This window comes from Lentinus tigrinus (assembly GCF_003813185.1).
Source record: "Lentinus tigrinus ALCF2SS1-7 unplaced genomic scaffold L226scaffold_2, whole genome shotgun sequence".
Taxonomy (NCBI): Eukaryota; Fungi; Basidiomycota; class Agaricomycetes; order Polyporales; family Polyporaceae; genus Lentinus; species Lentinus tigrinus.
In genome coordinates this window covers 2,239,836-2,266,799 of record NW_027137911.1, presented here as the reverse complement: position 1 = coordinate 2,266,799, position 26,964 = coordinate 2,239,836, and the positions used below count along the sequence as shown (strand labels likewise).

Below are 26,964 nucleotides of genomic sequence, written 5' to 3'. Positions count from 1 at the left end.
TTTGTGATCTCAAAACCAGGACACTCGATCGCGGTTCGACTGTCCGGAATATCTTATAGTCATGTGCGGCTTTGCGCCAACCGCTGAATACATTCACACACCGAGGTTCTCCAGCGGTTTTTTCTACCCTCGCGCACCAGCCATGCATCACGGACACTGCTCGATTCCCGGAACCGGAGCCTCGAGAGCAAAATGACAAGCTAAGCAGAGTATAAAGAGCTCAGATATGGCGAGGCTCGACCTCCTCGTCGTACTCTGCTCGTGCTTCAGTACGCTCTAGGATCGGCACCTCCGAGTTCAAGATGTGGTCGGCACTCCTCGCCCTCGCCCTTGCGGCTACCAAGGCCAATGCACTCCTCCGCTTCCCCTGCTCCCAGCTCACGGTTGTGCGGTCGGACCCGTACGTCTCCTCGACCTAAGCAATGCCGCCGGTGCTGACTACAACTTTTGCACCAGGCTGATCAACCCTGGCGCTGTCGGGGCTCACCTTCACCAGGTGGTCGGAGGGGTGCGTTCGAGAACCATTTGGAGGTTGTGACATGCTAACCGGATCGGATACACCGTGGCGACTTCGTACTATAGGACAGGTGAGTCTGCGGCTTGATTCTCGTCATATCAGCTTTCTAAACCACGCTGGGTAGCTTCGACTTCAACATGCCATCCGGCCTGGACCTTCAGGCCGCCTCCAAGTGCAGCTCTTGCTCAGTCCTGGAGAACAAGTCGAACTACTGGACTCCGACTCTGTACTACCAGTCTCCTACTAACGGTACCTTCACTCGCGTACGTCTCCGCGCCCCTCAGTTCTGTCACGGCACATCCTGTTGACAACGCTCAAACATAGGTCGCTCAATACGCTGGTCCCCTCAGTGGGAGTCCCAATGCCGGCATGGTCGTCTACTACACCCAGGTCGGCAATGTAACTTCGTTCCCCAAGGTACGCCTTCGCCTTCGCAACTGAGATGGTCGGAATACGGTATAAACAAAGTTGACAGGGCTTCCGCATGGTCGCTGGTGATCCGTTCCTGCGCACCTACAACGAGAGCATCGACGACTCTCGCTCGATACTCTTCCGCTGCCTTCAAGCCAAGGATGCGTCCGGGAACGGTCCCGACACGCACAACCTCCCGACAACGGCCTGCCCCGGCGGTATCCGCTCCCAGATCAACTTCCCGACTTGCTGGGACGGCAAGAACGTTGATTCGCCCAACCACCGCGACCACGTCGCATACGCGATCAACGCGAGCTTCGGAAACTTTGGTAACGGCTGTCCTTCGACACACCCCGTCACGCTCCCGCTCCTCTACCTCGAGACGTACTGGGACACCACCCCATTCAACTCCGGCTGGGCTAACGGGAAGCAGCCCTTCGTGTGGAGCATGGGCGACCCGTGAGTGTCGTTCGTTCTGGAGCCTATTATATGGTGCTAGACTAACTCGCATCCCTAGTTCCGGGTACGGATACCACGCCGACTACATGATGGGCTGGCCCGAGGACACCCTCAGGCAGGCCATGGCGCAGTGCACAGACTACGGAGGACAGATCTCCTCCTGCCCCGTCCTTCACACTCGCTCGGAGCAGGACATGAACGATTGCGCCGTTCCGCCCCGTGTCGACGAGACCGTCGACGGATGGCTTACGGAGCTCCCTGGATGCAACCCCGTCCAGCCCGGTCCCGCCCGCGCTACGCCCGTCACAGGCTGCGGCGCGCCCACTTCGACCGAGCCCGTCAGCAAGGTCAGCTTCCTTAAACCCGTCGATGGCTGGCAGGCAGTTGGGTGCGCGGCGGAGCCGTCCGGCACAACACTCCTGACTGGGGGGACGACGGCGGACGGCGCGATGACGGTCGAGAAGTGCCTGAATACGTGTGCGACCAAGGGCTTCAAGTTCGCCGGCTTGAAGAACCAGAACACCTGCTCGTGCGGCAGCTCGTTCGACACGAGTAAGGTGTCGTCCAACTACGCGTGCAACCTTGCGTGCGTGGGCGACAAGTCTGGTAAGTCTTGGCTTGATCAGAGATATTCGGTGATTGTCTGACTGACCGATACCGGTAGAATTCTGCGGTGCTGCGAACCGTCTCGCGGTGTACAACGGCGGTACCCCCGTCTCTGTCCCGCCCTCTCAGTCCTCCACCTCCGCACCCGCTCCCACTGGCCAGCCGGTCCCAAAGTACGGCCAGTGCGGCGGTCAGGGTGTACGTATTCTATCTGCTCGAGTTTGTCCAGGTGTATTCACTGACCCGGGTTTGTAGTGGACCGGCAGTACGACCTGCGCCGCGGGATCGACGTGCCAGGTACAGAACGCCTAGTGAGTACAAACCCGTCGCGAGTTTGAGTTGGCTGCTGACATGCACATTTAGCTACTCGCAGTGCCTGTGAACGCGTCGCGCGTTCCGACTTGAAGGATCGCGGAGGGGAAGAGGGTTAGTGCTTGATACATACGCGCGCACGTCTCGCTTCCTGCCTTAGACGACGAGTTCCATGTCTCCTTGATGTATCCACTATGCTTTAACGAATTCTATGATTGTACCTGTTGCCTCTGTCTTGAGCATCGCGGTGAGGATGATCGGTAGTGGTGGTAGTTGGTGTACAAGTATGTGGGGCAACCGGCGCTTGAGCAAGACGCAGTCTTTGCTTCCATCTTCCATCTTGCCTGCCTGCTTTTCTTTTGGACTCTCTGCTTTCCTCCGTCAAGTCCTGCTCGCTGCTGTGTTAGCTATCTGTTACCCTCTGAACGATGCCAAGTGATCTAGACAAGTTCGTCCTCGTCTCCTTCGCGGTCTCGTGCTCGATCCTCAGCTCGCACACACCGGCAGACAGATCGAACAACTCCTCCGCTGCGAGCCCATCTCCGAAGAGCAAGTAAAGCGACTATGCATCAAGGCTCGTGAGATTCTGATAGAGGAAGCGAACGTACAAGTCGTAGACTCTCCAGTCACAGTGAGTTTCTTCTTCAGGGCATGTTCAATGGGACGAACGCATGAATGACATAGGACGCGAGATATGCGGAGACATACACGGACAATTCTGGGATATGATGGAACTGTTCAAGGTCGGAGGGCCTTGTCCGGAAACAAATTACCTCTTCATGGGTGCGTACACTCCGCTTGCGTCCTGTCTCTTGTCCTTACCCAGTCGCTGCAGGCGACTTCGTCGACCGAGGGTTCTATAGTGTTGAAACATTCCTCCTCCTCCTCGCCCTCAAGGTCCGCTACCCCGAACGCATGACTCTCATCCGCGGCAACCATGAATCACGACAAATCACGCAAGTATACGGTTTCTACGACGAGTGCCAGAGGAAGTACGGCAGCAGCAATGTATGGCGATGGTGTTGTGAGGTATTCGACTATCTCGCTCTTGGTGCAATCGTGGATGGGAGGGTATTCTGCGTACATGGAGGGTTGAGCCCCAGCCTGCAGGGTATTGACCAGGTGCGTACATGCATGCTTTCCTAGTCTCGCGGCACCTTCCTCAGACCGAGGACACGCAGATACGAACCATTGACCGAAAACAAGAGGTCCCTCATGACGGTGCTATGTGCGATCTGCTATGGTCGGATCCTGATGGTAAGTCCCTTCTATCTCGCGAAGCCATTGTCCATGTCCACGGACATTGTGGTGTCTCAAGGCGCGCGGGACCTCGTCCTCTTCTTCATACTTCTCGTACTCCCGCGCGCACGTCGTATTCCGTCCACTCATTCAGATCGTGTATCGTCTACGAGTGTGGTTACTGTAGCATCATGAAGGAATGCAGGCTCTCGGAGCAGAGAGCAGACTTCAAACCGAGCCCTGAAGTTGCTCGAGCGAACAATCCTACAACCTCTCGCGATTCTAACAACATGCAAACTTCTCCATTCCCTCGCGCACTCTCCTTGTCTACAGACTTCACCATGTTACTCATCGCGCTTCCCCAGATATCACCGGCTGGGGCCTCTCGCCCCGCGGCGCAGGATACCTCTTCGGCGCAGACATCACAAAGATATTCGCACACCGCAACGGCATCGACCTCATCGCGCGCGCACACCAACTTGCCATGGAAGGCTACAAACTCATGTTTGACAAGACGATCGTCACCGTCTGGAGCGCGCCAAACTACTGCTACCGGTACGTCCCCGTCTCTGCCTTCCTACCTCCCTTGTCGCCATACCCTCCTCTCGGATCTCCGATCACCATTCGCCGTGCGTAGTCGGCCACCCTATCTCCCCCGCACCCGGTTCCAACCCGTCGGCGAACGCGCGACTGACAGAACGCAACTATCCATCTCGCAGGTGTGGGAACGTCGCGTCAATACTGGAGCTGGACGAGTACCTCGCGCAGGAATACAAAGTCTTCTCGCACGCGCCTTCGGTACGGAACCTTCACACTTGCTGTTGCGCGCGCGTCGCATGCTCACTCACGTACTTCTGTGCGAACTCGTTTGCCTTACAGGACGTGCGCTCGATACCGGCCAAACGTCCGCCTGCGGACTATTTCTTGTAACTTGTAACTCTAATTTTGGAGCTGGAGCTGGAGGTGAATGCATCATGCGCCCGCTCGGCGACTGCGGCAAGAGGGTCGCGAGCGTAGCGAGAGGGAGGGAAGGAGATGTCATACCTGATACGCGTTGCGCGGTTTGCGCTCGACGACACTGTTGCTGCTGTTGTACTCTGTTGTAGCCCTACTAATCTGATCTGCCCTGACGCGATGCGAGGGACAGAGGCGGCCTTCGACCATACGTCAACTCAAAGCTTGCATGAGCATTCTCCCGACCGCCCACACTGCAACATTAACCGACGCCGAAGCATGCGAAGACGGGAACTCGAAAGGGTCTAGTAAATATGATTGCTGTGTGAATACAACGGCATTGGACATGTGTACGTGTACGTGCTGGTTGGTTGGTTGGTTGAGTTCTAGATATGCAAATCTCGGCATACACAAGTGTGAGGCGGGGCAAGGGGGCAGAGGCTAATGCTACGGAAAACAGATGGAGGCTGCTGCTACAGGGTCCGTGGGGATGCTTGTCGTACAAGTATTCAGACAGACAGACGTCACAGGGACGGACGGGACGCGGGAGGGTAGGTACACCGTACACAGGATACAGCGCGCGTCCGCGCGGCGGCTGCCGCTCGAGATTTACGTCTTCGTCTTGCTCGTCGTCTTGCTGAACAGCTTCGCCTTCTCGAGCGCGGCCATACCTGCAAACGAGCGTGAACACTGCGCCATCACACGGGAAGAGAGAGAGAGACGCACTGTTCTTGACAAGCAGCTTCTTGTAGTCGACGATCGTGATGTCCTCCTTTGTGAGGTTCTTGATCTTGCGGTCCTTGACTTCCCACAGCTCCTCGGCGACCTGCGAGATCAGACCTGCAGTGCGAAAAAAAAGAACACACGCCGCACACACGCGTTCCTCGTTAGCGAAACTCTGTCCACACACACGATGCGTGCCTGGCGACGAGCGAGAAGAGCGAGAAGGGCGAGAAGGGCGAGAAGGGCGAAGAAGGGAGGGGTGAGGAGGGACTTACGGAAGTCGTGCGAGACGATGACCACACCGCCTTCGTACTCCTTGATCGCACGCGCGAGCGCATCGATGGACGCCATGTCCAAGTGGTTCGTCGGCTCGTCCAGCAGGAGGATGTGCGGGTGCTCCATCGCGAGCTGCGCGAACACGACACTGCCGCACCGCACAAACACACACGCACACATCACACGCCCCGCGGAGAAGGGGAAGGTGGAAGGAAGGAAAGAAAAAGAAGACGCTTTGTCAGCTCCAACTCTACGCACACGAGGGCCAACTGAACTCACCGGTTCCGGAGACCGTCCGAGAGCTGCTTGATGGGCGAGGTCTGGTGCGAGCCGGAGAGACCAAAGCGGCCGAGCTGCGCGCGCCACGCCTGCATGTCCTTGTCCGGGAACTTCTCGTGGTAGAGCGACTGGAGGTGCTCGATCGGCGACTTTTCGTACGGCAGCTGGTCCGCCGAGTGCTGCGAGTACTTGGCGAGCTTCAGGCCGACGTGCCGTGAGATCGTGCCCTCGGTCGGCTGCAGCTGGCCCGTGATCAGGTTCAGCAGCGTCGACTTGCCCGTACCGTTCTGCCCGACGATGGCCACGCGCGAGTCCATACTAGGGGCGGGTGCGAAGATGATGAGCGTCAAACGATGCAGGGAAGGGAAGACGGAAGTAAGTGAGGTACGCACTCGATACCGAACGAGAGGTTCTTGTACAGGTAATCTTCGGGCTTTCCAGAGTAGGAGAACGCGACGTCGTTGAAGGCGAGGATGGGCGGGGGGAGCTTGGACACGTCCTCGAAGTTGAAGCGGAGCGGCTTCTGCTGCTCGATCTTCTCGACGAGACCGGCCGCCTCCATCTTGTCGATGATCTTCTGCTTCGACTTCGCTTGCTTAACGAGGTTAGCGTAAGTACCGGCCGACGCGATGAACCTGGGAACGCATGGGATGTGAGCACAAGGTCAGGGTCAGGGCCGCGTCGAACCAGGAACACAGGAGCGCAAACATCGATCACACAGAACACAATAGAACACGACCGCAGAACGCAGGAAGACAGCCGATGTCAAACATCGACCGCAGAAGCGAAATGAAATATGGAAATGACAGGGACAGGGACACCAGCACGTACTTCTTTATGTGCGCGATTTCCTCCTGCTGCTTGTTGTACGCCTTCATCTGGTTGACCTCGTTCTCGGCCTTGGTCCGGACGTACGTCGAGTAGTTGCCTCCGTAGTAGACGAGCTTCTTCTTCGGGGTGAGGTCCATGATGTTCGTGCAGACGCTGTCCATGAAGTCCTGCGAGTGCGACGTGATAACCAAGATGTGGTTATACATCGAGAGGTACGCCTCCAGCCAGACGACGGCCTCGAGGTCCAAGTGGTTCGTGGGCTCATCGAGGAGGAGCAAGTGCGGCTTGACGAACAGGGCACGCGCGAGGGCGACACGCATCCGCCAACCTCCGGACATGTCCTTTGTCGGCTTGCGCATCATCTGCTGCGAGAACCCGAGACCGTGGAGGATGGAGCCGGCCTTAGCCTCGAACGTCGAGGGGTCCATCTCCTCCAGTTCCTCGTACAGCAGCTCAAGCGCCATCTCGTCGATCTCGTCTGCAACGGAGAGATCCTCGATGCGCTGCTCGAGCTTCGCGACCTTCTCCTTGGCGGAGGCCACGATGTAGTCGAGCGCGTTCACTTCCGAAGGCTCGGCCTCACCACGGACGAGGTAGATATCGATGTGGTCCGGGATCTCGATGTCGCGCTCAGCGATGGATTGCAGGAACGTCGACTGCAGGTATTCGCGTGAGGAGATCGATACGTAAGATGAGACACTGGCAACGCACCTTTCCGGAGCCGTTGTCACCGAGGAGACCATACCGTTGTCCGTAGTTGAGCGAGACCTCCGCGCCCTCGATGAGTAACCGGCCGTGGAAGGAGAGCGTGTACTGGTCGATCTTGATGTCACGTCCCTTCGGGTCCGACACAAGCACGCCTGCGGCACTCCTACAGACCACAAACATGAGTCAGCTACATGCATTACCGACATTGGCGCAAACTGCAAATCAGAAATGACCCGCGAATCCACCCATCTGTGTCTCGCGACGCGGACTAGACGGCCCGTCGCGTGTGCAGGTCGGGGCGAGCGGCCCGACGCGTGCAGGGTATGCAGCAAGACATCCTGGACGATTGGAGACACTTTACATGCCCAGGGACACTGCAACAGTAGCGAGAACGAACAAGCGATCGGCGCTCCGAGGAATCGCAAACTCTACACAAAAATCGCCCAACTTCTCGGGATTGCAAGCGACCGATCGACCGCGCCTGCCCCGGGAGCGTGTAACAAGCTCGCCTCGGTAAGGTGCAGCTGACGTACGAGCCAGCACCATGCGAGGCACGCAACGAGATGGGGTCTACGGCACCTTGGCCCCAGTACGATGAGCGTATGCGGTATGCGGTGCACTCCGGCTCCGAGCACGCGGCAGAGTCAAGTCAATCCCTCAGCACCCTTCGCCCAGCTCTCGAAAGCAACAGGACACCCACACGCCGCTCAACCCAGCACAAGAGCACCACCCACGAGCTCAACCAAAACCCAGAGAAGATAAGACCCTCACGCACCGATCAGTAGCAACCCTCAACTTCGCCATCGCGCTCAAGTCCTCCTGGCTCGTCGCCGCCGACGTATTCGTCAACGGCGTCCCCGCCGTGCTCCCTCCGTTCACCGAGCCCGTGACCGAGCCCGTGGGCGTCGACGTCCCCGTGGTGGTCGACGCGTCCCCGGCCCCGCCTTTGGCTTTCGCGGACTGCTTCGCCGCCTTCTCGGCGAGGCGCTTTTGTTTCGATGCGGAGGGCGCCATGCTTGGTCGTTAGTGTTGAAGGATGGGGGTCCGTCTAGATGTGCGTGTGTATGATATGAAGGAGAGCAGGAGAGTAGAGGGGGAGAGGAAGGGGATGGAAGGGGAGGAAGGGGAGGAGGAGAGATGAGGCAAGAATCGATCTGGGTGTGGCGGCGCATAAATTTCCGCTTAGATCATAGATCGCCTCCTGCCAAATCCGGCAGGCGTCTTTCCATTACTTTCGTCATACGATGCCCTACAGTAGCGAGCGTATCGCATCCTCGCAGTTTGTTACGCTGCTTGAACCACACGATCCACCAAGTAGTAGTACGCATCGACACAGACGCTCTATTAGAATAAAAGTTCTAGTACGGTGGATGACAATATACCGCAGCCTGCTGCCTGCCACGGGCACACGGCGGCCAAGAAAGATACCAAGTACACTGATACACGACACGACGAGCGACGGGATCCGGATCCGGGGGATATATACACCACCCACACCGTGGTGACTAGTAGTCTGCTATGTAGTAGGAGTAGGCAGGAGGAGGGACGATACGCGAGCAAAGACAAGGAAGGGTAATGTGGTATGTGCAAGAAACGCATGGTGGTATGTACGAGTAAAGCGGATCCACGGAACGCGAGACACAGAACACAGAAATACGAGACACGAGACACGAGGCAGGGGATACACCAAGCAATGAGCATGGGGGAGGTAATATACGTAGAGAGAGCGCCAGATGGGTAGATGCGCGATCCGAGAGACGAGCAGAGAGGAAGATATTACGAAGAGCATAGGCGGCACAGTACGCGGTACGGTGGACGGCTCCATAGAGCACAGCGAAGCAAGCAAAGAAGGTGAGAGGGACAGGGAGATGGAGAGAGGGAGAAGATGCACAGTGTGGGTGGACGGGGCGCGCGGGCGGCGGGATGGTTATATAGGTAAGTAGATACGTAGATACGCAGAGCGAGTGGTAAGGTGGTCAAGTTGTACAGCGAACAGAGGGGAGATAAATATCCCAAGCCCCAGGCGCGTCAACGCCCAGTCGGGAACTCGAGGGTACTAATATACTTCAGTGCACAGCGACGATGGATGATGGATGATGATGGTGAGTGAGCATGGGGCTCTGATGCGGGTGACGAGGATGATGAGAGAGGGCGTGACGTAGTAGGTATGTACTGTAAAGTATACTGATTGCGATGCGAGACTGGATAGTGGACAGTGGACAGCAAGATGAGCATGGACAGAGAGAGTCGAGTGATGTCGATGAGAGTGGTCACAGAGAGAAGAGGAACGGATCGATACAGTAAGAAACAGCAAAGAAAGGATGGGGCATACGAAGTGCAAGTACGCAGAATCTGCGCAAGACGGCGCTGAGACGCGGACGCAGGGAGGGCCGACGGGCGAACGCAGCCGAGCGACGACCGAGCACAGAGCACAGAGAGCCCCCGCTCACTGCACCAACCGCCCCCTCGCATACTCGTCCGCCCTCCACACCGGATGCGCAACGTGTCCCTGCGCCTGCGCCGCACCCGCACCCGTCTGCATGTACCCCCCATGCCCACCGCCATGCCCATGGCGCTGCGGCTGCGGCTGGTGCAGCTCCAAGTTCCCATACTCGCCTCCGTCCGCCTCTGGGGACGGCTCGCGGTGCGTGTGTGGATGAGCGTGCGAGGGAATCGCCTGGTGCTGCTGGGGGTGTGCGTGCGGATGATAGTAGTACTCCGAAGGCGACGCCGACGACGAGGACGACGAGGGGCCTTGGTATCCCCCGTCGTTCCCGTACCCAGACGCAGAGGAGGACGCGGACCCGTGCGCGTATGCAGGCTGGTGCGTGTACGCAGCCTGCGAAGCCGAAGCCGCCGTGGAACCCGTCGAAGTCGAGCCCGCAGACCCATCCTGCTGCTGCTGGTGGTGGTAGGCAAACGCATGTTGCTGCTGCTGCTGGTGCTGCTGGTCGTGGGAGTGGGGATGCCGACCGACACCCACCAGGCTCTGCTGGGGCGACGCGTACCTCACTCCATTCCGCAACCCGTCCTGTATCGGCGCAAGCACCGGGCGCGGCGAGTACCTCTCCATCTCCCCGCCCCCGCCGCTCGCATACGCCGGCTGCCCATAATTGAAATGCAACTGCTGTTGGTGCTGGTGTGCCGGTCCCTGTGGGTCCCGGGCGTGCGTGAGCGTGGGCGCAGGCAGCGTCCTATCGTACCCAATCCCCATCTGCTGCTGTTGTTGCTGTTGCTGTTGCTGGGTCGGCACGGGCACGGGCGCGGGCGGCGGATGCGAGTACCCCGCGCTCGCAAGCGAGCTCGACTCGTACGAGGAGTACATCGGCACGACCGGCGCGGGCTGCTGTTGCGGTGGAGGCGGCGGGGCAGGGGTGACGGGGCTGAGGCTCTCCGGGGGCGACTCCGTGTACCCGCCCATGGGGACGTATCCGTACCCAGGCGTGGGCGGGGTGCTGACGACGGGCGATGCGGAGTTACTCGAGAGCGCGCTCGGGGAGTGCTGCCGGCCGGGGTTCGGGTGCGAGATGTGTGCGATGGAGTGCCGGTGCGAGGACACCGAGGGCGGCAGTGATTGGGACGGAGGGTAGGACACGGGGCTCGCGCTCGCGCTGTTTTGCGGCGGCCGAGCGTACTGCGTAAAGTACGACGGAGCAGGCGCGCTTTCCTGCGGAGACATCTGCACGTCGCCGCTGTGGCCGTGGCCGTAGCCGCGGTGCCCGCCAAGGCTGTCGACTGGGGAGATCGGGTCGGCGTAGTGGCCGGGAGAAACGGGAGAGTAGCGGTCGGCCTCGGAGGCAGGGTACGAATGCCAGCGGCCATCATCGAGAGAGCGGCCGAAAGAGGTAGACGCGCGGCTGGAGTGCGCAGACGGAGGGTACGAGTTCGCGAGCTCGTCCGTTTGGTACTGACCCGCGGGCGGCCTGTACGGGGGCGCAGACGCCAGCTGGGCGTGGGCGTAGGCGGCTTCTGGGGTTGTCCTGGATGATCGGCTAGAGTCGGGCGCGGAGAGAGTGTGTTGGGGATAGACGGGCGCTGTGGAATAGGCCGGAGCGAGGGGAGGGGGAGTGTCGGGGGGTTCGGGATACGCCTGCACGAGGGGAGGAGGCTCGAGGGGAGGAGAGGGCGGAGGGGGAGGGCCGGCAGGAGGGGACGCAGAGAGCGGCGAGTCTGGCGGGTCTGTGGGATTTGCTGAGCGCCTGCGGGATGAGCGGGGTCGGGATGAGACGTTTGCGCGGTTCATGGCGGCGCGGGTTGCGGAGCCCGAGTTCCTTCTAGAGCCTGGGGACAAGTGGATGCGGTAGCTGTAGACGGATATGGTGAGCGTCGCGCCGCGCAGGGAGTGCGGGACAGATGAAGGGGATACGCGTTGCAGCGAGTCGGGGGACGCGATGCGGGTACTCACTGCTGTTGGAGGTTGTCCTGGCGGGAACAGCGGGTCTCGCAGCCGGGAAAGGGACATTTGTGGTTACGCTCGCCTGTGTGGATGCGGGAGTGCCTGGCGAGGTGACCGCTTGTGGTGAAGGCACGGGTGCAGACAGTGCAGACGTGCTTCTTCTTGTGGAGGAGGCCCTGGGAGGAGTGTGCAGCGGCATCGTGATCGTCGAAGGCTTGGTGGGATGGATGGAGGGACGGGGGAGGGGAGATGTCAGGGTCATTAGGAGAAGAAACGGGCATGTCGAAAGGGTTAGACGTAAAAGCTAAGTGATCGACAGGCGAGGTTAGCGGAGCTGTTGGCGAGAGTATGGGGGCGGGAGCGGGACGCACTGTTTAGCAGGAAGAAAGGAGCATAATCTAGAGGGAACGAAGGGAGATGGGGGACGCAGAGACGAGGCTCGGATGTGGTGGAGAGCAAGAAGTAGCTGAGCGAGAGCGTGTCGCACCAACGCCCACCTCCAGAGCATCCAAGGCGCTCGCAACTTGAAGCGGAGATTGGTTCCGCGCACTCGGACACACCGACCCTGAATGGGCAGGAAGGAGATCCTCTCAGAACTCACACTCAATCTAGGCGCCTGTAGCCCGCCGGCAAGCGTCGTCCTCTTCCCGACGTCCCACTCTCCTCGCCGTGTCCTGCTCGAAGACTCTCATCTGGAGACTGGGAGAACGACCAGCGAATGGGCAAAAAGCCTCCGTGCATTGCCACGTTTCAGGCCGACGCGCCGCCTGTTCCTTGCCAAAAATGGAGCCCGATCTCGCACCGCCTCCCGGCTGCCCCGCCCCCGCCTCGCCGACCGCCTACCCCGCCCGCCCTGGTCCACAGCCGTCGCTCGCCGTCGCCGCCGTGCACGCGGGGGAGGGAGGGCAGGAGCCTCGTGGTGCCTCATGGGGCAGCACACGGTCAGAGCGTGACCGACTACGGTGGGTGGCTATCTCCGAGCACGCAAGTCTCTACACCAATTCGCCGTCGCCCAGCTCCGCAGCGTTCTCCGTGGCCCATCCGCGCGCCCTCTTATCAGACTCGCGACGGTCACCTGTCCCGCCCCCTCGTAACAGAAGCACACGAGAAGCCGTCCTCGACATACCCGTGGCTGCCCCGCGTCTCCTCTCCTGGTGCCTAGCTCCCGGCACCTCTCCTCTCCTCGGCATGCTCCCCACCCGTTCCTCCCATCATCTCTGGCAGATTCCGTCGGTGAGGTGCTCCATCGATCCCTCCTCGCGAATTATCTAATATCGAACCTACTTATCCCGGCCCTTTTAGCAGATCGTATGTGCCTCTTCTCCCGTCATACTACTAGTGTTTCATTTCGCTCCTAGTGGCTTCCAAGACGCACACGGCGCCTGCGACGACGTCCAAGCTCCCCGTAATGAATTCCTACCACAGCGTTCAGAGCTAGAACCCCATCTGCGGACATAGTGCGCCCTCCCCAGCCGTCTCGCGTCCTCCCGCAGGCACGTACGCGTCTCGCGATGCATTGCATCCCACCCGTCTTCCCTCCCTCGCGACCTCCTCGACGCTGCACAGCCCGGGTCCCACGCTCCCGTCACGAGCTCTCGAGGCTCGCAGCACACTGACAGTGGACGACGAAGGATGCTTCGATTTCAGAGAAGACGCTCCCCGAGCCCCTTTCTGGACTGTCTTCTCCGCGCACAGCTCGGGGAGGCAACTTACAGCGCAAGGCAGCGCGATTACCAGGTGTGTCCCTCTTCTTGCGCGGGTGCAGTCAATTATCTCACCGCACCCATGCTTACCGCCCGGTTAGTGAGAAGCTTCGACAACCGTCGACTTCGCAAAGTTCGACCGTTCCTTCGTCCTCGGATCCTGCACGCTCATGCCATCTTCTACACACAGAGAGCCCACTCGGTACTTATGCCGGCCCGCACGAACCCCGGCCCAGCGAGTTCACACTTGGAGAATACGCACCACACGTCCAAGTTGGAGAAGCCTGCGCACGCGATGACCTCACACAGCACCGCGATTGCCATCTACGTCCGCCGACCTTCGTCCCCACCGGAGTCGGGTGCAGTCAATACTCGATACTCAATAGCCCGCCGAAGCACGTCCGCCGTGCGAAGTCTTCTTTCACCGTACGCTTCGCGAAGTCTACTTGCGACTAGAGCGGTTTGCGTACAAGACTAACGGATGTGCGTCCCTGATGCAGTCACCGCCGGATCCCAGCCCCCCGCGGTCAATCGAACGGCGACAGTAGTGGTCCGAAGCCCGAACTCCACAAGCTCGAACGTCCAAGTAAGTACTTGCCCGTTCACTACTTGCGTCGACAACAGCCATCGGGCTCGAACTCACCCGACTTAGCCTTCAGGAAGGACGCGCGCGAGCCTCGGTCCGTGTAGGTTTCTCTCCTCGGCGTACGGTATGCGCGTTGCAAAGTCGTAGTGCATTCCGTGCGCGGCCATGACGTCGAGGGGCCCGGGGGGTTCCAAATTGGGTGCGAGGCCCGCTGCCGCCGCCGCCGAATGCAGCTTTCCCTCCGGCCGAACCATGACGACAGCCTTGGCTCCCATTTTGGCGAGTCGCTTCCTTCACGGCGGGCAGGTGCCCAGAATTAGCCACGAGAAATTGCTAGGGAAGTTTCGACTAATTTCACCTTATCTGTAGCTTTTCCCCGTATTCTTGCCCACTGAAAGGGTTGCCTATCCGATGATTCTCACAACATCATGGAGCCTCGAGGAGGTCTCATTACGAAGAGTCCTTTTTTGAAGGAGAAAAGACTGCCAGCATGCAGCATTTCCTTTGTTCGAGAAGTTGACTCGAGTTAGGTGACCTCAACGGATGCCTGAAATCTTGAAATTGCGGAATATGCTACCTTTCAGCTGTGTAACATCCAGGCTAAAGGGTAACATATTCCGGGTCGCCTTTCTGGACAATGGAATGGTATAATATTACGATCCTTTCAAGTTCCCAATTAGTGCCCCAGATATGTTGCCTTTACTGGCCAAGGACAATATACAAAGAGGTTACCTTTCCTACGCTCGAAAAGCAGGGAAAGATCTCAAGGTAAGGTAAAATCAGTCGAAAATTCTCATGACACTTCTCGTAGCCGGTTCTGGTGCAACGCCCGCCGTGCTTATTGGTCAGCACCTACTATTTCGAGCCTCTACGCGTCCGCGTTGAATTCCATCTGCGCAGACTGAACGCTTCGTGGCCCCGCCGGCCGATATTGCGCTCGAATGGGTGTGCGTAAGGCTGCCGGACACAGCTCGGGAGTCGTCACGGGTATGTCACTCTACTGTACGTCCCTCCCTCCCGCTGCACCCCACCGCGCCGCGTCCGTTTCATCGCGCTTGACACATCCACATCCGACAGTGACAGAGCGACCAACACCACCTATCGCGATACCTCGCCTTCTCGTCTTTGTATACGATCTTCGAAACCTCCGGTACGTTAGCGCTCCCCGGATCCTGTCGAAATGAATTCGAATTATTACTGGGTATTGATCCCGCCCCGCGATGTCAATGTAGAGCTTCAAGCAGCCACCGCCGCCGTCGCCGCCGCCGGCAGACGTTCCTGTTTCAGGAACGTGTCGGGCGCGCGCACCCCCGATTTCACCACTAAGCACTAGCCCGCCGATGCCGTCAGCTTCGACGAAGACGCGTCGAACGAAGAACGAAGCGCAAAGGCCCAAGGGGCAGAAGAGCAGAAGCAAGTTGTCAAGGTCGCGACGCCGGGCCTGGGCCTCCTCCACAAGCACGCACCAGAAGCACGGCGCGCATGTAGTGCGGGGGATGCGCGACGTCGCTCTCGGCGGGCGGCGGCGTCGGCGTCGGCGTCGGGCTAGTCGCGCCTCCGAGGGCGGCTGCTGCCTGGAGACTTCATTCTGGCTCTGGCCTGCGCTTGACGGAGTTTCGCGTCAGTATGGCAGGTCTCGTCTCAGTAGCGATAGGAAGCGCCCCTGCGGTCTGCACGATCTACGGGGTTCGAGGAGATCTGTTGAGTACGTATTCTGGTTCCCGTCTTCATTCTTACACGCCGTTCTGACCATGTGCAGCCCCAGCCCGGCGTATCGCTGTAGCCTGCAGGCCCCTACCAGGTTTGAGCGCGTTGAAACGAGGCAGTACGCGGGATTCAATACGGAGCGTTTTGAGGTAAGGCCGTCTTCAGGCCCGGAGGACTCCCTATGTACGCAAGAAGACTCTGCTAAAAGCTAGAAGCTACAGGTTGGCTTTACGCAAACAGCGTCACCTCACATGTCGCCGAGCATCCCCGGGCCACGGCGGCAAGTCGCGAGCCTCCATGAGAGTCCGCTCGCCAATGTAATTGAGCCTCGGTCCTCGGAGTCGGTCCGTCCCTAACTCTAAACTTCAAATGACGAGTCTAACTTCTGACCCGGGTTGTCCGCCGTACCCGTGACTCCTCGCACAGCGGGACTTGCCAGTGGTACGCCAGGTCCTCTGAGCTCATCTCGAAAACGTGGTTCGGAACGCCTTACAACAGCACTCCAGGGTAAGTCCATTGTCATTCGCCCCGCACTCCCCCACGGCACACCGACGTTACGACATTCGACTCATGCGCAGCGTTCGGACTCCGGCCTGACGAGAACCCTGCCACGACTCGACTCTGTCCCCGCCGGCTATCTCCCATTCGACCTTCTTTCCATTATATCGTTGCGGGCTCAGAAGGACGTCGACGCCGTTCGAGATGGTGGCAGGTGGACAGGCGGGCAGGCGAACGACTGCTCCAGACACGCCCGTCCTGGGAGCGTGGTATGTCGGGCTCTCCGCTTCAGTGTGTTCGTACTCGAAAATCCCCGGGCTCACGCAATCCGAGATGCGTTAGCTGTCAGCGCAGCTTGGGTATCCCCGGACAAGCTGCCCGCGATGCTCCGTACGTCATCGTCGGAGTCCTCCCCTTCCAGTGCTGTACTGACATCGAAACTTCAATCACAGCTCACTCCGTGCGCTGAGATGGTAGCATGGCGACATAGCATGCGATTCTATTGTCAGCAACCCCTCCACTCCTGCCCCTCTCGTATAGTATTGCATCCCACCTTACGACATCGACATTGATATCAACATAGGCAATAAACTTCACACACCGAGGACCGGCGCAACGCAAATCCTGCCGCACTGCGCCCACGCCTCCGACCGCTAGTACATGTTCTGACAAGTTGGACTTGACGCGGTCGGGACAGCCGCGGACCAAGGGCCAAGGCCGGAGGCTCGAGGCCCGTCACTCGCGTTCAGCGTTCAGCGTTCAGCGTTCAGTATTCACGTTCAGTTTCGGTGGCTGCGGCTTCGACGGAGCCAGAAGACGATGTCCGCCACTCAGATTGGGAACGTCGGCGCGTAGTTGTGGGTCTGGACAGGTCCACCGCGTTTGTCTGGGACGCGGATTGTCCTTGGGGTACGTCTCGGGGTGTGACTCGGATAGCGTAGGCGATGATCTTCGCTGTATACAGCACGTCTTTCGTCGCTTTGCCAGCGGTTCTTTCTCATCCTCAAGTGCGTAAATCGCACAATGCATATGTCCAGGTCGCGTACCCGGTAGTGCTACCAGCAACGACTCACACAGGTGCGTAGTGTCATCTAAGATCTTGGAAGGAAGCATAATACCTAATACCGCCAACCTTGTCCAGTCAAGGGCGCCAGGCACTGAACCTCCCAGATGCTTCCCTGCCGGCTTCGCGAAGACGGATTCGAAGCTAGGACGAGTGCTCTTGATCATGACACGTACGGAGCTTTTGCCAACCTTCGACCACACCAGAAGCAAGGGTGCGCACTTAGTGCGCATATTGTTGCTCACTGCGTGACGTCGCTCTAGTACAGCTTCCATTCCTCCCCCAATGCTAGTCTGGCTGTCTCAGGAGTTCGGGAGCAAATTTTGGGTGCGTTTTGGTCACTTACTAGTAGCGTCAGCTTCCAGACGCTGCAGGTCGCACTAGGTTCCTATCGCTACTCACACCATAATATTGATGTGAAGTCCTAGGCGGTGTACGGGATGGGACGACTCTTCGAGCCGAGAATGCACGGTAACTTAGCTGCAGAGGGATCCAGGGCTGTCGCATATACGGTCATGAAGCGTTCAGCATGGCCGCTCATTCGCGCATCGCAACCGGAGGCCTCTCATTCAGTGCCTCCCATGTTTATTTGTTCTGCATATCGATTGGTCCTGAAGCCCGAGGACGCTCGAAGTTAGAAGAAAGAGGATGTCTTCGGCCTGCCGCCGCTCGTAGGCCCGGCGGGTGTGGGTGCAGATCAGCGCTCAGTCTGGCACACCGAAAAAAAAGTTGAAGCTTGAAGCTTGAAGCGCCACCTAGATCTGTTGCAACTTGCGACACGGCGGACAAGAATGGACAGCGGTGAGTGGCATGTGCGACTGCCCCGCTGACTGTACCTGTTGGGTTATTACCTCCATCGGCTTGTCATGGGCGGTGAGCGGGGGCTCATGGTGCGGCGAAGTGAGTTCAATGCTCGCGTCATGCCGGAAACATTTGAGCTCACCTTCGGATATCATGCTGCTATTCTGAACCAGACAATTCCAGCACTCCGAGTGGTCCTTGAGCCAGCTCACAACAGCCTCAAGAGCACCGGGCGGTCTCGTCCCCCTGCCTAGCATCCGCGACTCTCCCTCTGTCGAACTCTCCGTCGTCATTCCCGCATACAGTGAGACCTCACGCCTCCCGGACATGTTCTCCACCACGCTCGGATGTCTAGAATCTACAATCTACCCGGACGTCCCACTGGCAGGACCGCTTGAATGAAGTTCTTATCGTCGACGACGGCTCGGGTGACGGCACCGCCGACGTCCGCGTCGTCGCACTGCTCGAGAAGAACCCCGGTTCGAAAGGGCGGTGCGGTGCGGCACGGCATACTCCACGGCCGTGGACGCCGGTTGCTCATGGTCGACGCGGACGGCGCGAGCAGGATTGAGGACCTCGAGCTGTTGTGCAAGGCGATGGACGAGATCTCGTCGTCGTCAGGAGTCGCGCACTTCTGGTCGAGACGGAGGGAGCTGTGGGCGCAAATCGAGGCGCGGTGAGCGAGGTGTCGAACAGCGACATACGCACCTTGTTGAGTGAGTGACTCGGGACCCGCGCTCTGTCTGCCTTCGCTCTCTCACTCGCGACAGACGGTGCTAGATCAATCATAGAATACACGCCGATTGTATCACGCTGCTGCCACATCGGACCCAAGAACACATGATCATTGATCACACTACGGCTGCATCTCCCGCATCTCCTGCATCTCCTGCATCTCCTGCATCTCCTGCATCTCCTGCATCTCCTGCATCTCCAGCATCTCCAGCATCTTATCTGTCCGCTGCACAGCGAAAGCTCGGTTGTCTCGCGGGCGGACTGGTAGATAGCGCAAAGTACAAGTTAAGCTTGGCAATGATATGCATGAGAGGATAGAACGTACTCAAGTGGAATTTATGATTTTCCGCCTGTGAAGCGACAGTGCTCTGAGAAGACCTCGAGCGGTGGTGTGCTCGGACCAATTCCGCTTGATCCTTCAGCTTATCCATCAGCTTTGCGCACAACAGCTCGCGGACGTCCTTGTCCACCCCCGAGGTAACGTCTTCAGAGGCAGAGAGAGAGGGGGGTTGCCACAGCACGAGCTGACCGTGTGTCTCTTGAGTGCAGATGACGGAACCGGTGACCTCGCGGTAACACTCGAAGTACGTCGAGCACAGCGAGCATGAGAGCTTGGAGACACCGACATATGGGATGACGTCGTCGATGTCTCCTGACTTATGGAGGTGCGCGAGCAGAGCGCACTCGCAGTGGACGAATGGACGCGATTCGCCTATCTTCAACTTCGTAGATGTAGCAGGATCTATGATTTTAGATGTATCACAGCCTAGCACGTATTGTCAACCGCCTAGATGACTCACCCGTTGTGGCGGCCGCGGTATCGGATGGATCCAGGTTGCGGCGCAACTTGTCGACGAGCAAGTCGACGAGGTCATTGTACTGCTCCTCTCCTACATCAGTCCAGCCGGCCGCACGAAGGATATCGTGAACAACGGGTCTCGATATCGGAGGCATCTGTGGTGGCGGCCCGGGGCTGGGGTCGGAGACGAGAACGACTTTGGGCGGAGAACAGTCGAACAATACGGCGTCCATCGTCGGCGACTGAGCGATGCGGAGGATCTGCATGTAATCGCGAGAGACAGAGACAACCTTCTCGAGCCATTTGGCGACGTCGAACGATGCACGGTCCATTTGTTTCGCAGCATTAGTCTGCTCGGACTGGGGTTCGTCGGGGTGGGGCTCCTCCTGCTCGCCAGCGGCATTTTTCCTAGGTTCGAGCCGAGCTATGGATGCGTGAGTATACCGAGATAGAGCAAGACCACGACTGACCATCAAAGTAAGCAGTGCACAATAACCAGAGATTCGGTGAATCACGGACGGTTGCGGCGATGAAATGGAGGTAGCCTTGCAATTCCACGAGTAAGTACACCTCCGCTTTGGTCCGCGACGGCTCGTCGGCGGGGTTTCCACGTAGAAGGATATCGCGTATACCCTGGATGCTCAGGCCGACATCACAGAGACGATTGCGGTCGGCGACCGGCAGCTCTTGAAGGGCCTTCAGCGTCGTGCGCTGCCTGTCGCCGCAGCCTTGCCGCTGATCTGCTGCATCGCCTTGTACATCTGCGACTAGACCGAGGAAGGACTCGTCCTGGTGGTCTTTTGTGAGGCGCCCCTCGATTTTCTTCCAAGAGTAATGGAGAACGTCGATCTCGCCTTTGAGATATGCTGCGTGCAGTATTTCGTCCTCCTCCTTTGACGCCTGGGTCTCAGTCAGGTTCGCAGGCGACGTTGTGCCATGAGCGCACATGTAGAGTGTGCGGATGGAGCGTAAATGGGCAAGGATGGAAAGGAGTTTCTCTTCGACCTTCATCGATACGTTGGTATTTTGAGCAAGGATGAACGTCGGCGGGTCTGTACCGCGAGCAGGCTTGAAGGCTACGGCGACAACCCTCTGTGCCTTCTCAAAGAGCAAGAGGCGAGCGAGGCTGTTCAAGACAGGAGTGTAGCGGCGTTTGAGCAGTTTGTCGCCGTTGGGAATTTTAGTACTCTTGGGTAGCGGGGCCCGACGAACGGCAGCATCGATATCATGAAGCGCACAGAGGAGGACGGCAAGCCAGTGAGGATTGTCAGAACTGCTCTCAATGTCATTGGGATCGCGGCGAGGAGGCATCGTGGTCAAGACGATGAGGGTGCTGTCACGGGACGTGTGATGTGTCGTGTATGGTGTGACATGTTCGCATCCGGCTCCCACGGTCAACCTTGAGCTCGACCCAGTACCTCCTCGAAGTATGTATATTCTATGTGGGCCACCTGTGTACCGCTTGTTTTGCTAACTACACTGCAGCTCAATATTTGAGTCGACACTGGAAGGCCTGGCATGCTCCGGGGGCGTCTAGTACATCGCGTCTTACCATGTCGACCGCGTCGACCCGAACTTCTCGTTCGTCCAGAGAAACTCGGACAATCATCTATCCTGCCACCCTACATTACTCTTTCTCGACGTCCCTTCGTATCGTCAGGTGCAAGCGCACTGAGCGCTGAACTGCCGGCGGAGAACGTCAACGACTCGCTCCCTGTCCAACGGACAAACTTCCGCAGCCCCCCATTCAATCTGCTTGGCACCTTGGACCCGACAAAGCTTACGCCAGAAGACTACGTCAAACCAAGATACCACCTCAATGCCACGCTGTTGGTATATGATCAGCTGAGGATCCAAGTATACTCGCGGTATTCTAATGGCTCTGCCGACCTCGACTTCCCGGGAAGCCCCCAGCCTCCAAGCAACCGTCCACTTGACAAGCCGCCTGGTGGATTCCTGTACTACCATCAATACCCACATGCTCCTCCTCTGGCAGGGGAACTCCGCTTCCGCATCACTCCTTCCAACGACCCTGGGAGCTTTCCCTTCGGAGTCGATCTCATGACTGAACGCGGGGGCCCCTGGTGCCTACACCTGCCACAGATTGCTAAGCGCAAGACATGCGCTGTCTTGCGACACCTACTCACTGTCGTTGACGGGACGGTCTCACAGCAACTGATGGACCTTGCGCGAGCGAACCATCATAGCGAATTCTTCCAGACCAATGGGAACACAACAGGATCGGGGTGGTTGCATTCGTTCGGGCAACCTTTCTATATCGATCTTCACCGCAAAGACCATGCCTTTGTTCTCATCGGAAAGGACCACATCACAAAATCCTCGGTCAGGGTCACGGTTTCCTCTCACACCTCATTTCAACGTCACTACCCGTTTCTAGGTCAGTTCACTCGACACTGCAGACTCCCTATCAAGCTCACAGTTGCGTCCAGGGACAATCATGTGTTGCTTTGAACCATCTCCATACCGGAAGCACGCGGGAAAGCGCGTCGCGGTTGTACGAGTTCTGCGCTCCCTCGAGTCGGACCCTATTCGACCAAACCCGGATTATGCAGGGCCTCCATACCCACTTGAGCTGCGTCCCCGAGAAGGCCAGCTGTTCATGCGAATGAAGTACGGGAAAGCGACGCCGTGGGCAGGTGATGTGGACAACGGGCGGGTGAAGGGGGTGACGCCACACGATGCCGTACTTCGTACCCTTTTTGAGAACGCGGCGGAGTTCGGATCCGTTTGAATTGGTATGTCGAGGTGTTTTGTTGTCACCGCAAAACATCGTGCTATATACTCATGTTGCTCCACACAGATAGGATCGGGAGACAGCGCGGTCCCGAGTGGTGTACTGTACGGTAATAAGATGACACGTAATGTCGCGAGCTCGCCATGGAGAGCGTTTTCCGATCGGAGACCCAAGTCACTCTGTGCGAGGAGTCTGCAATACGTTGCCGGCGAACGCGCGCAGCCACGGCGGCTTCATTCAGCCGATGTTCTATTCCTTGCGCGAATTTCGACTGGTAAGCAATAGGAACGGGACTGACCGCATGACATCCATACGAGTAGTCCAATTCAATTTAGTGACAATGTGGTTCAACCTGAAAATCAAAATCGGCGCGCGCCGGCTGTGCTGATCATAGGCATTTACGCAACTTGGTTCCGCCATACCGTCCAGTGGGCCCCGCCCAAGCTGCATCTATTCGCACACAAGCCTTATCACCCCGGGCATTCCGCTGCCGATCTATACGTATCGACTCGGCTTGAGGACTTCCCACCGCGCAGTTTGCCGCTGAACGTCCCTATTCTTGGTTGTACTGTGGTATCCTGCCTTTAGAACGCTGAAGTTCTAGTGTACGGTGAGTTCAACAAAGTCGTCTTGGTTCGTTTACTCATATCCCGATCGGTGAAGTTGCCCAGTGTCGTGGATGCAGCATCGTCAGCCTCGAGTGTCACTTGACGAGCCAGAAGCCCATAAAGACAGCAGCATGCAGTGAAGTACCGCAGTGCTGACATTGTCAGGATTCTGTGCATTCCGAGTCGAAAGCCCTGTCAAGCCCAAGCTAACTACACGCCATGACTACAGACACTCGGGTTTGGCTTGGTGCGCCTTGCTTCAAGTTCGTCTCATATATTCATGCCATTCTGACGTGTGCGTGCACAGTCACTGGAGCAACCTCCGGAATCGGTTTGGCAACCGTCCAAGAAGTGCTCGCCATAGGCGAACGCGCCGCCGCCACAACCCGCAACGCATCCAGCTCCGGCGCTGCTGAGCTCAACGCTCTCGCCGCAGCGCACCCGTCCCAGCTGCTCACCATAAACTATGACCCAGGCGATGCATCCTATCCCGCTTCATCGCTCATCTCTCAGGTGACGTCGCACTTTGGTCGCCTCGACGTTGTGGTCAACAATGCCGGATAGCGGCGTTGTCGAAGGCATCAGCGACGAGGAGGCTCGCAAGCAGATCGAGGTTAACTTCTGGGCTCCAGTCAGGATCAGCCGGGAAGCCGTGCGCTGGTTCCGGGAGAACAACCCGGCTGCTCAGGGCGGGCGAGTCCTCAATATCTCTTCATGTGGCGGGTTTATCTCGAACCCGACGCTCGCGTACTACTCCGCGAGCAAGTTCGGTACGTACCATACCCTCGTCTTCGACCAGCTGCTTTGAGGTCTGATCGCGCCCTCGAACAGTGCTCGAAGGATTCTCCGAAGGCTTGAACAAGGAGCTAGATCCGTCGTGGAATATCAGAATTATCGTCATCCAGCCAGGCGGAGTGCGTACGCGCTGGGCCAATGGCAGCATGCTCGACCTGCCCTTCCCGCCGGCCTATGCCGACCCCACCGCTATCCCGACACAGTTCCGCAACATGCTCAAGAACGGCGTCCCTATGAACGATACGAACAAAGGTGTGTACCTGGCGTGCACTTGGGACAACTCGGATACTGAACATCTCCGTAACGGTGTTACAGTCTCGAAGGCACTGATCGCTCTATCGAAAGAGGCGGACCCGCCGGTTCGCCTCCCCCTTGGTGCGGACGCGCGGTACGTCATTCAAGGCAAGATCGACGCGATTCAGAAGGAGCTGGCCGAGTGGAAGGAGCTCGAGGTTTCCGTCGTCGCGGACGCACACTTCTTTGAGAAGCTGACTGGTACGGTGATGTAGGATAGGACGGTTTGGTTTTCCGTCTATGCTGCGGCTTTCGGAGAACTTGCATATACGTTAGACAGACGAATCGTGACTGCCGATGTGACCAGACGCGACGCGCCGTGTGACATAACGCGTCGAGAAACTTACTCGAGCGTCTCGAGGAAACCCGCCTCTTCGTCGTTCGATGACCATTGCCGTCGACTCTTTCTGGTCCTCGTCGCTCGCTCAAGCTCTCTCTGCTCGGTAAATACTTACTTGCGTGCGACATAGACTCTGTGGCTGTCGTCACCTGAGCATCACGCAGCAAAAATCGTGAGCTAGATGGCGAATCCATTTCAAGAGCTCGCGCATCTTTCCCTGGCTGGTATAGCCTACGAGTTCCGGAGACTACGAGAGGAGAATGCTCTCTTGAAAGAGGCCCAGGTCAATATCGAGCAGAACAACGCAACCCTCAACCAAAGAGTTGCACGACTCACGAGAGAAAATGCTCAACTTGAGCTCATGAATGGGAGATTTGCGGCAGCACTGGAGGAGGGTCGACGAAGGCGGAGGTTACGGGTGAGCATAGACGATTTCTGCTATTGCTAGCACGACTGATATATACTATGCCATACTTCGCTCTTTAGGGGAGCCTCCACCCATCTTCTCTACCCCACGAGATCCTCCTCCACATATTCCAGTGTACTCAGCCGAGTCCCCACCAGTATGACCCTTCCCCAATGTTCGGACCGCGCAGTGGCTGGATGGACGGCCTCCGCACACGCAAGGCCCTGACCCTCGTTTGCAAAGGATGGTCATCGCCTGCGACTGAGCTTCTCTACTCCCACGTCGTTCTCCGCCGTATGGGCCAAATCACAGCTCTCGCCCACACATTCCGAACCCAGCCTCCCGGTCGATCCCTTTCCATGCTTGTCCGGTCTCTGGGTATCAAGCGGTGCATTATATTGGAGCCACTCGCAGATGTTGTCACGGAAGATTTCGAGTTCTTGCTCCGGCAATGCACGCGCCTGAGAAGCTTTTCCTACCACCCGCACGAGTTGTACCCGTACATGTACCTTCAAGATCAGGACACCTTTGACTTCAACCCGGGCTCCATATTCGATCTGGACCCTGACGCTGCCGGGGGCCTCTTGGTGGAACGAATGGCCTCCGGGTTGTCTACCCTCGATATCTCGACCAAGCTCGAAAGTCTTGACTTATACCACACGATGCTCATGCTGACGCATGCGATCCACCTCACCTCACTCACACTAGGTCCCGTCGCGTCTTTTCCGCCAGGATTGGACTGTCCAGCAATCCACCTCCCCGAGCTACGAACATTGCAGGTGGATCTCGCGGACACATCGTTCACTGAGTACCTCACTCAGCAGTGGCGGATGCCGAAACTCGCAATGCTCGTTTGTACTATGTCCTCCAAGGTCAAAATCGTCCCCATGCACCTCCTTACAGCACACGGCACATACCTAACGTACTTGCATCTCTGCTACGACATATGGATGATGGCCCTGGATGACCCAATGCCGGCTGATGCGCAAGATGGTTCTGTCCTCCTCCCTCGTCTACACGAACTGTGTCCAACAATCGAGCACCTCGTTGTACCCATCGCTCCGGGAAACCTATTCGCGCTACGCATCATTTCGCCGACCCTTCGCTACCTGGACATCCGCCAGTCCCATCCGACGGTCAAGACGTACAAGACTATAGCTCTTGCGCAGGATGCCCGTGCGCCTCAGCTGACGAGTGTTCGCCTCATACAGGCTGCCAGTGCCCCATTTGCTCCCGTCATCTGCCACCCATCACTCTGTCTCCCCGCAAACGCGGATGGTGGTCGGAGCCCCTTCGTCGATCTCTCACACGTTCCCGATTATGACCTCGAGCCAGGCCAAGCCGACCCGGAACTCGACTGCAAAAAGGGCATCGTGCACATCTTCCCTAATGATTACATGCGTCAACAGGCGTGGGTGGTCGCGTTCCACTGGCAACCGACGGCATTCGAGGACGACGATTCGGATGACGACTACTTTCCGTCTGATTGGGGGAGTGACGACGAGGGCGCTCCAGAGGTACCCGATGGAGAAAGGAACGGGGGCGAAGGCCAGGACAGGGATGCGGACATGGACTGGGACGACGGCACGTCCTGGATATCCGACTCGGAGACGGGCTCAGAAGAGAGCACACGTGTCGATGAGGACAATTCTGACTCCGGTCGCGAGGACGAGGACGAGGACGAGGACGAGGACGAAGACCCGCCGTACGACCGTGAAACCGTTCTGCGTATGTTCCGTGCAGGACTTGAAGAGGATTTTCTGTTCGACGACTGAACGTTGGTCCCGGACTACGACGCCGATTCGGACTCAGGGCCTTGATCCTCGGCTCCTTCGTACAGGACGTCTTTGCCATTGCGCGCATGCTCCAATCAGCGTCGGTGGTCGCACGTGAGCTATCGCTACCCCCGGGAAGTCGTCCTGCGTTGTTCCGCGCAGGATTAGGTGGCTTCAGCGTGCGCGTGAAGAGCGAAACGAGGATGAGGACGAGTAATAGTATGAATTTATATCTGATCTCCGATCGAGGCTATAATGGACAATTACAGTTACGCACACGCTATGTACCCAACACATTACATGCAATATATCTTGTCTTTTGACTTCGAGTTCGGGCTGCTGTCAGTTCTTGCGCGCTGTGCCGAACCATGTGACCGTGTCTCGAGGC

At 58.1% G+C, this 26,964-nt stretch overlaps 11 protein-coding genes across 11 annotated transcripts; 8 read left to right on the top strand and 3 right to left on the bottom strand.

Moving 5' to 3' along the window:
• Positions 1–302: 302 nt before the first annotated feature.
• On the top strand, positions 303–2,501 carry L226DRAFT_550023 (WSC-domain-containing protein; the record flags this gene model as incomplete). The annotated part of the gene is made up of 9 exons (XM_067682719.1): positions 303–400; positions 457–531; positions 642–780; positions 842–916; positions 993–1,387; positions 1,446–1,993; positions 2,052–2,191; positions 2,249–2,304; positions 2,357–2,501. 9 exons carry the CDS (start codon positions 303–305, stop codon positions 2,373–2,375), a joined length of 1,545 nt encoding a protein of 514 aa, XP_067542073.1. The 3' UTR covers positions 2,376–2,501.
• A 132-nt stretch (positions 2,502–2,633) lies between these two features.
• L226DRAFT_529901 (serine/threonine protein phosphatase) lies at positions 2,634–4,700 on the top strand. Its single transcript, XM_067679710.1, has 8 exons — positions 2,634–2,753; positions 2,813–2,936; positions 2,998–3,088; positions 3,141–3,427; positions 3,487–3,562; positions 3,910–4,099; positions 4,264–4,342; positions 4,424–4,700. Exons 1-8 carry the CDS (start codon positions 2,734–2,736, stop codon positions 4,472–4,474), a joined length of 918 nt encoding a protein of 305 aa, XP_067542072.1. The 5' UTR covers positions 2,634–2,733; the 3' UTR covers positions 4,475–4,700.
• An 83-nt stretch (positions 4,701–4,783) lies between these two features.
• Positions 4,784–8,313, bottom strand: L226DRAFT_529900 (P-loop containing nucleoside triphosphate hydrolase protein). The gene is made up of 8 exons (XM_067679709.1): positions 8,091–8,313; positions 7,319–7,478; positions 6,608–7,263; positions 6,169–6,411; positions 5,777–6,094; positions 5,497–5,645; positions 5,225–5,338; positions 4,784–5,169 (listed from the first exon to the last, which is right to left on the bottom strand). The coding sequence occupies exons 1-8, from the start codon at positions 8,117–8,119 to the stop codon at positions 5,108–5,110; spliced, it is 1,731 nt and encodes a 576-aa protein (XP_067542071.1). The 5' UTR covers positions 8,120–8,313; the 3' UTR covers positions 4,784–5,107.
• A 1,075-nt stretch (positions 8,314–9,388) lies between these two features.
• On the bottom strand, positions 9,389–12,173 carry L226DRAFT_139628 (uncharacterized protein). The gene is made up of 2 exons (XM_067672330.1): positions 12,083–12,173; positions 9,389–12,015 (listed from the first exon to the last, which is right to left on the bottom strand). Exon 2 carries the CDS (start codon positions 11,775–11,777, stop codon positions 9,762–9,764), a length of 2,016 nt encoding a protein of 671 aa, XP_067542070.1. The 5' UTR covers positions 11,778–12,015; positions 12,083–12,173; the 3' UTR covers positions 9,389–9,761.
• Positions 12,174–12,324: 151 nt separating this feature from the next.
• On the top strand, positions 12,325–13,442 carry L226DRAFT_139606 (uncharacterized protein). Its single transcript, XM_067672329.1, has 3 exons — positions 12,325–12,944; positions 13,014–13,019; positions 13,070–13,442. The coding sequence occupies exons 1-3, from the start codon at positions 12,495–12,497 to the stop codon at positions 13,118–13,120; spliced, it is 507 nt and encodes a 168-aa protein (XP_067542069.1). The 5' UTR covers positions 12,325–12,494; the 3' UTR covers positions 13,121–13,442.
• Positions 13,443–14,992: 1,550 nt separating this feature from the next.
• L226DRAFT_139593 (uncharacterized protein) lies at positions 14,993–16,310 on the top strand. The gene is made up of 6 exons (XM_067672328.1): positions 14,993–15,150; positions 15,233–15,705; positions 15,760–15,856; positions 15,923–16,051; positions 16,134–16,214; positions 16,286–16,310. Exons 2-5 carry the CDS (start codon positions 15,341–15,343, stop codon positions 16,164–16,166), a joined length of 624 nt encoding a protein of 207 aa, XP_067542068.1. The 5' UTR covers positions 14,993–15,150; positions 15,233–15,340; the 3' UTR covers positions 16,167–16,214; positions 16,286–16,310.
• A 2,107-nt stretch (positions 16,311–18,417) lies between these two features.
• Positions 18,418–18,837, top strand: L226DRAFT_139549 (uncharacterized protein). The gene has a single exon (XM_067672327.1). The coding sequence runs from the start codon at positions 18,468–18,470 to the stop codon at positions 18,747–18,749; it is 282 nt and encodes a 93-aa protein (XP_067542067.1). The 5' UTR covers positions 18,418–18,467; the 3' UTR covers positions 18,750–18,837.
• On the bottom strand, positions 18,828–20,915 carry L226DRAFT_608712 (uncharacterized protein; the record flags this gene model as incomplete). The annotated part of the gene is made up of 4 exons (XM_067685962.1): positions 18,828–19,065; positions 19,130–19,546; positions 19,605–20,027; positions 20,074–20,915. Coding segments are annotated over 4 exons (1,822 nt in total), but the record flags the coding sequence as incomplete, so codon positions are not given.
• A 93-nt stretch (positions 20,916–21,008) lies between these two features.
• Positions 21,009–22,510, top strand: L226DRAFT_139531 (uncharacterized protein). Its single transcript, XM_067672326.1, has 4 exons — positions 21,009–21,030; positions 21,089–22,001; positions 22,054–22,359; positions 22,425–22,510. Exons 2-3 carry the CDS (start codon positions 21,122–21,124, stop codon positions 22,353–22,355), a joined length of 1,182 nt encoding a protein of 393 aa, XP_067542065.1. The 5' UTR covers positions 21,009–21,030; positions 21,089–21,121; the 3' UTR covers positions 22,356–22,359; positions 22,425–22,510.
• Positions 22,511–23,151: 641 nt separating this feature from the next.
• On the top strand, positions 23,152–24,362 carry L226DRAFT_608710 (NAD(P)-binding protein). The gene is made up of 4 exons (XM_067685961.1): positions 23,152–23,213; positions 23,274–23,736; positions 23,798–24,013; positions 24,077–24,362. Exons 2-4 carry the CDS (start codon positions 23,520–23,522, stop codon positions 24,268–24,270), a joined length of 627 nt encoding a protein of 208 aa, XP_067542064.1. The 5' UTR covers positions 23,152–23,213; positions 23,274–23,519; the 3' UTR covers positions 24,271–24,362.
• Positions 24,363–24,486: 124 nt separating this feature from the next.
• Positions 24,487–26,880, top strand: L226DRAFT_499830 (uncharacterized protein). The gene is made up of 2 exons (XM_067677737.1): positions 24,487–24,813; positions 24,882–26,880. The coding sequence occupies exons 1-2, from the start codon at positions 24,577–24,579 to the stop codon at positions 26,574–26,576; spliced, it is 1,932 nt and encodes a 643-aa protein (XP_067542063.1). The 5' UTR covers positions 24,487–24,576; the 3' UTR covers positions 26,577–26,880.
• Positions 26,881–26,964: the final 84 nt, after the last annotated feature.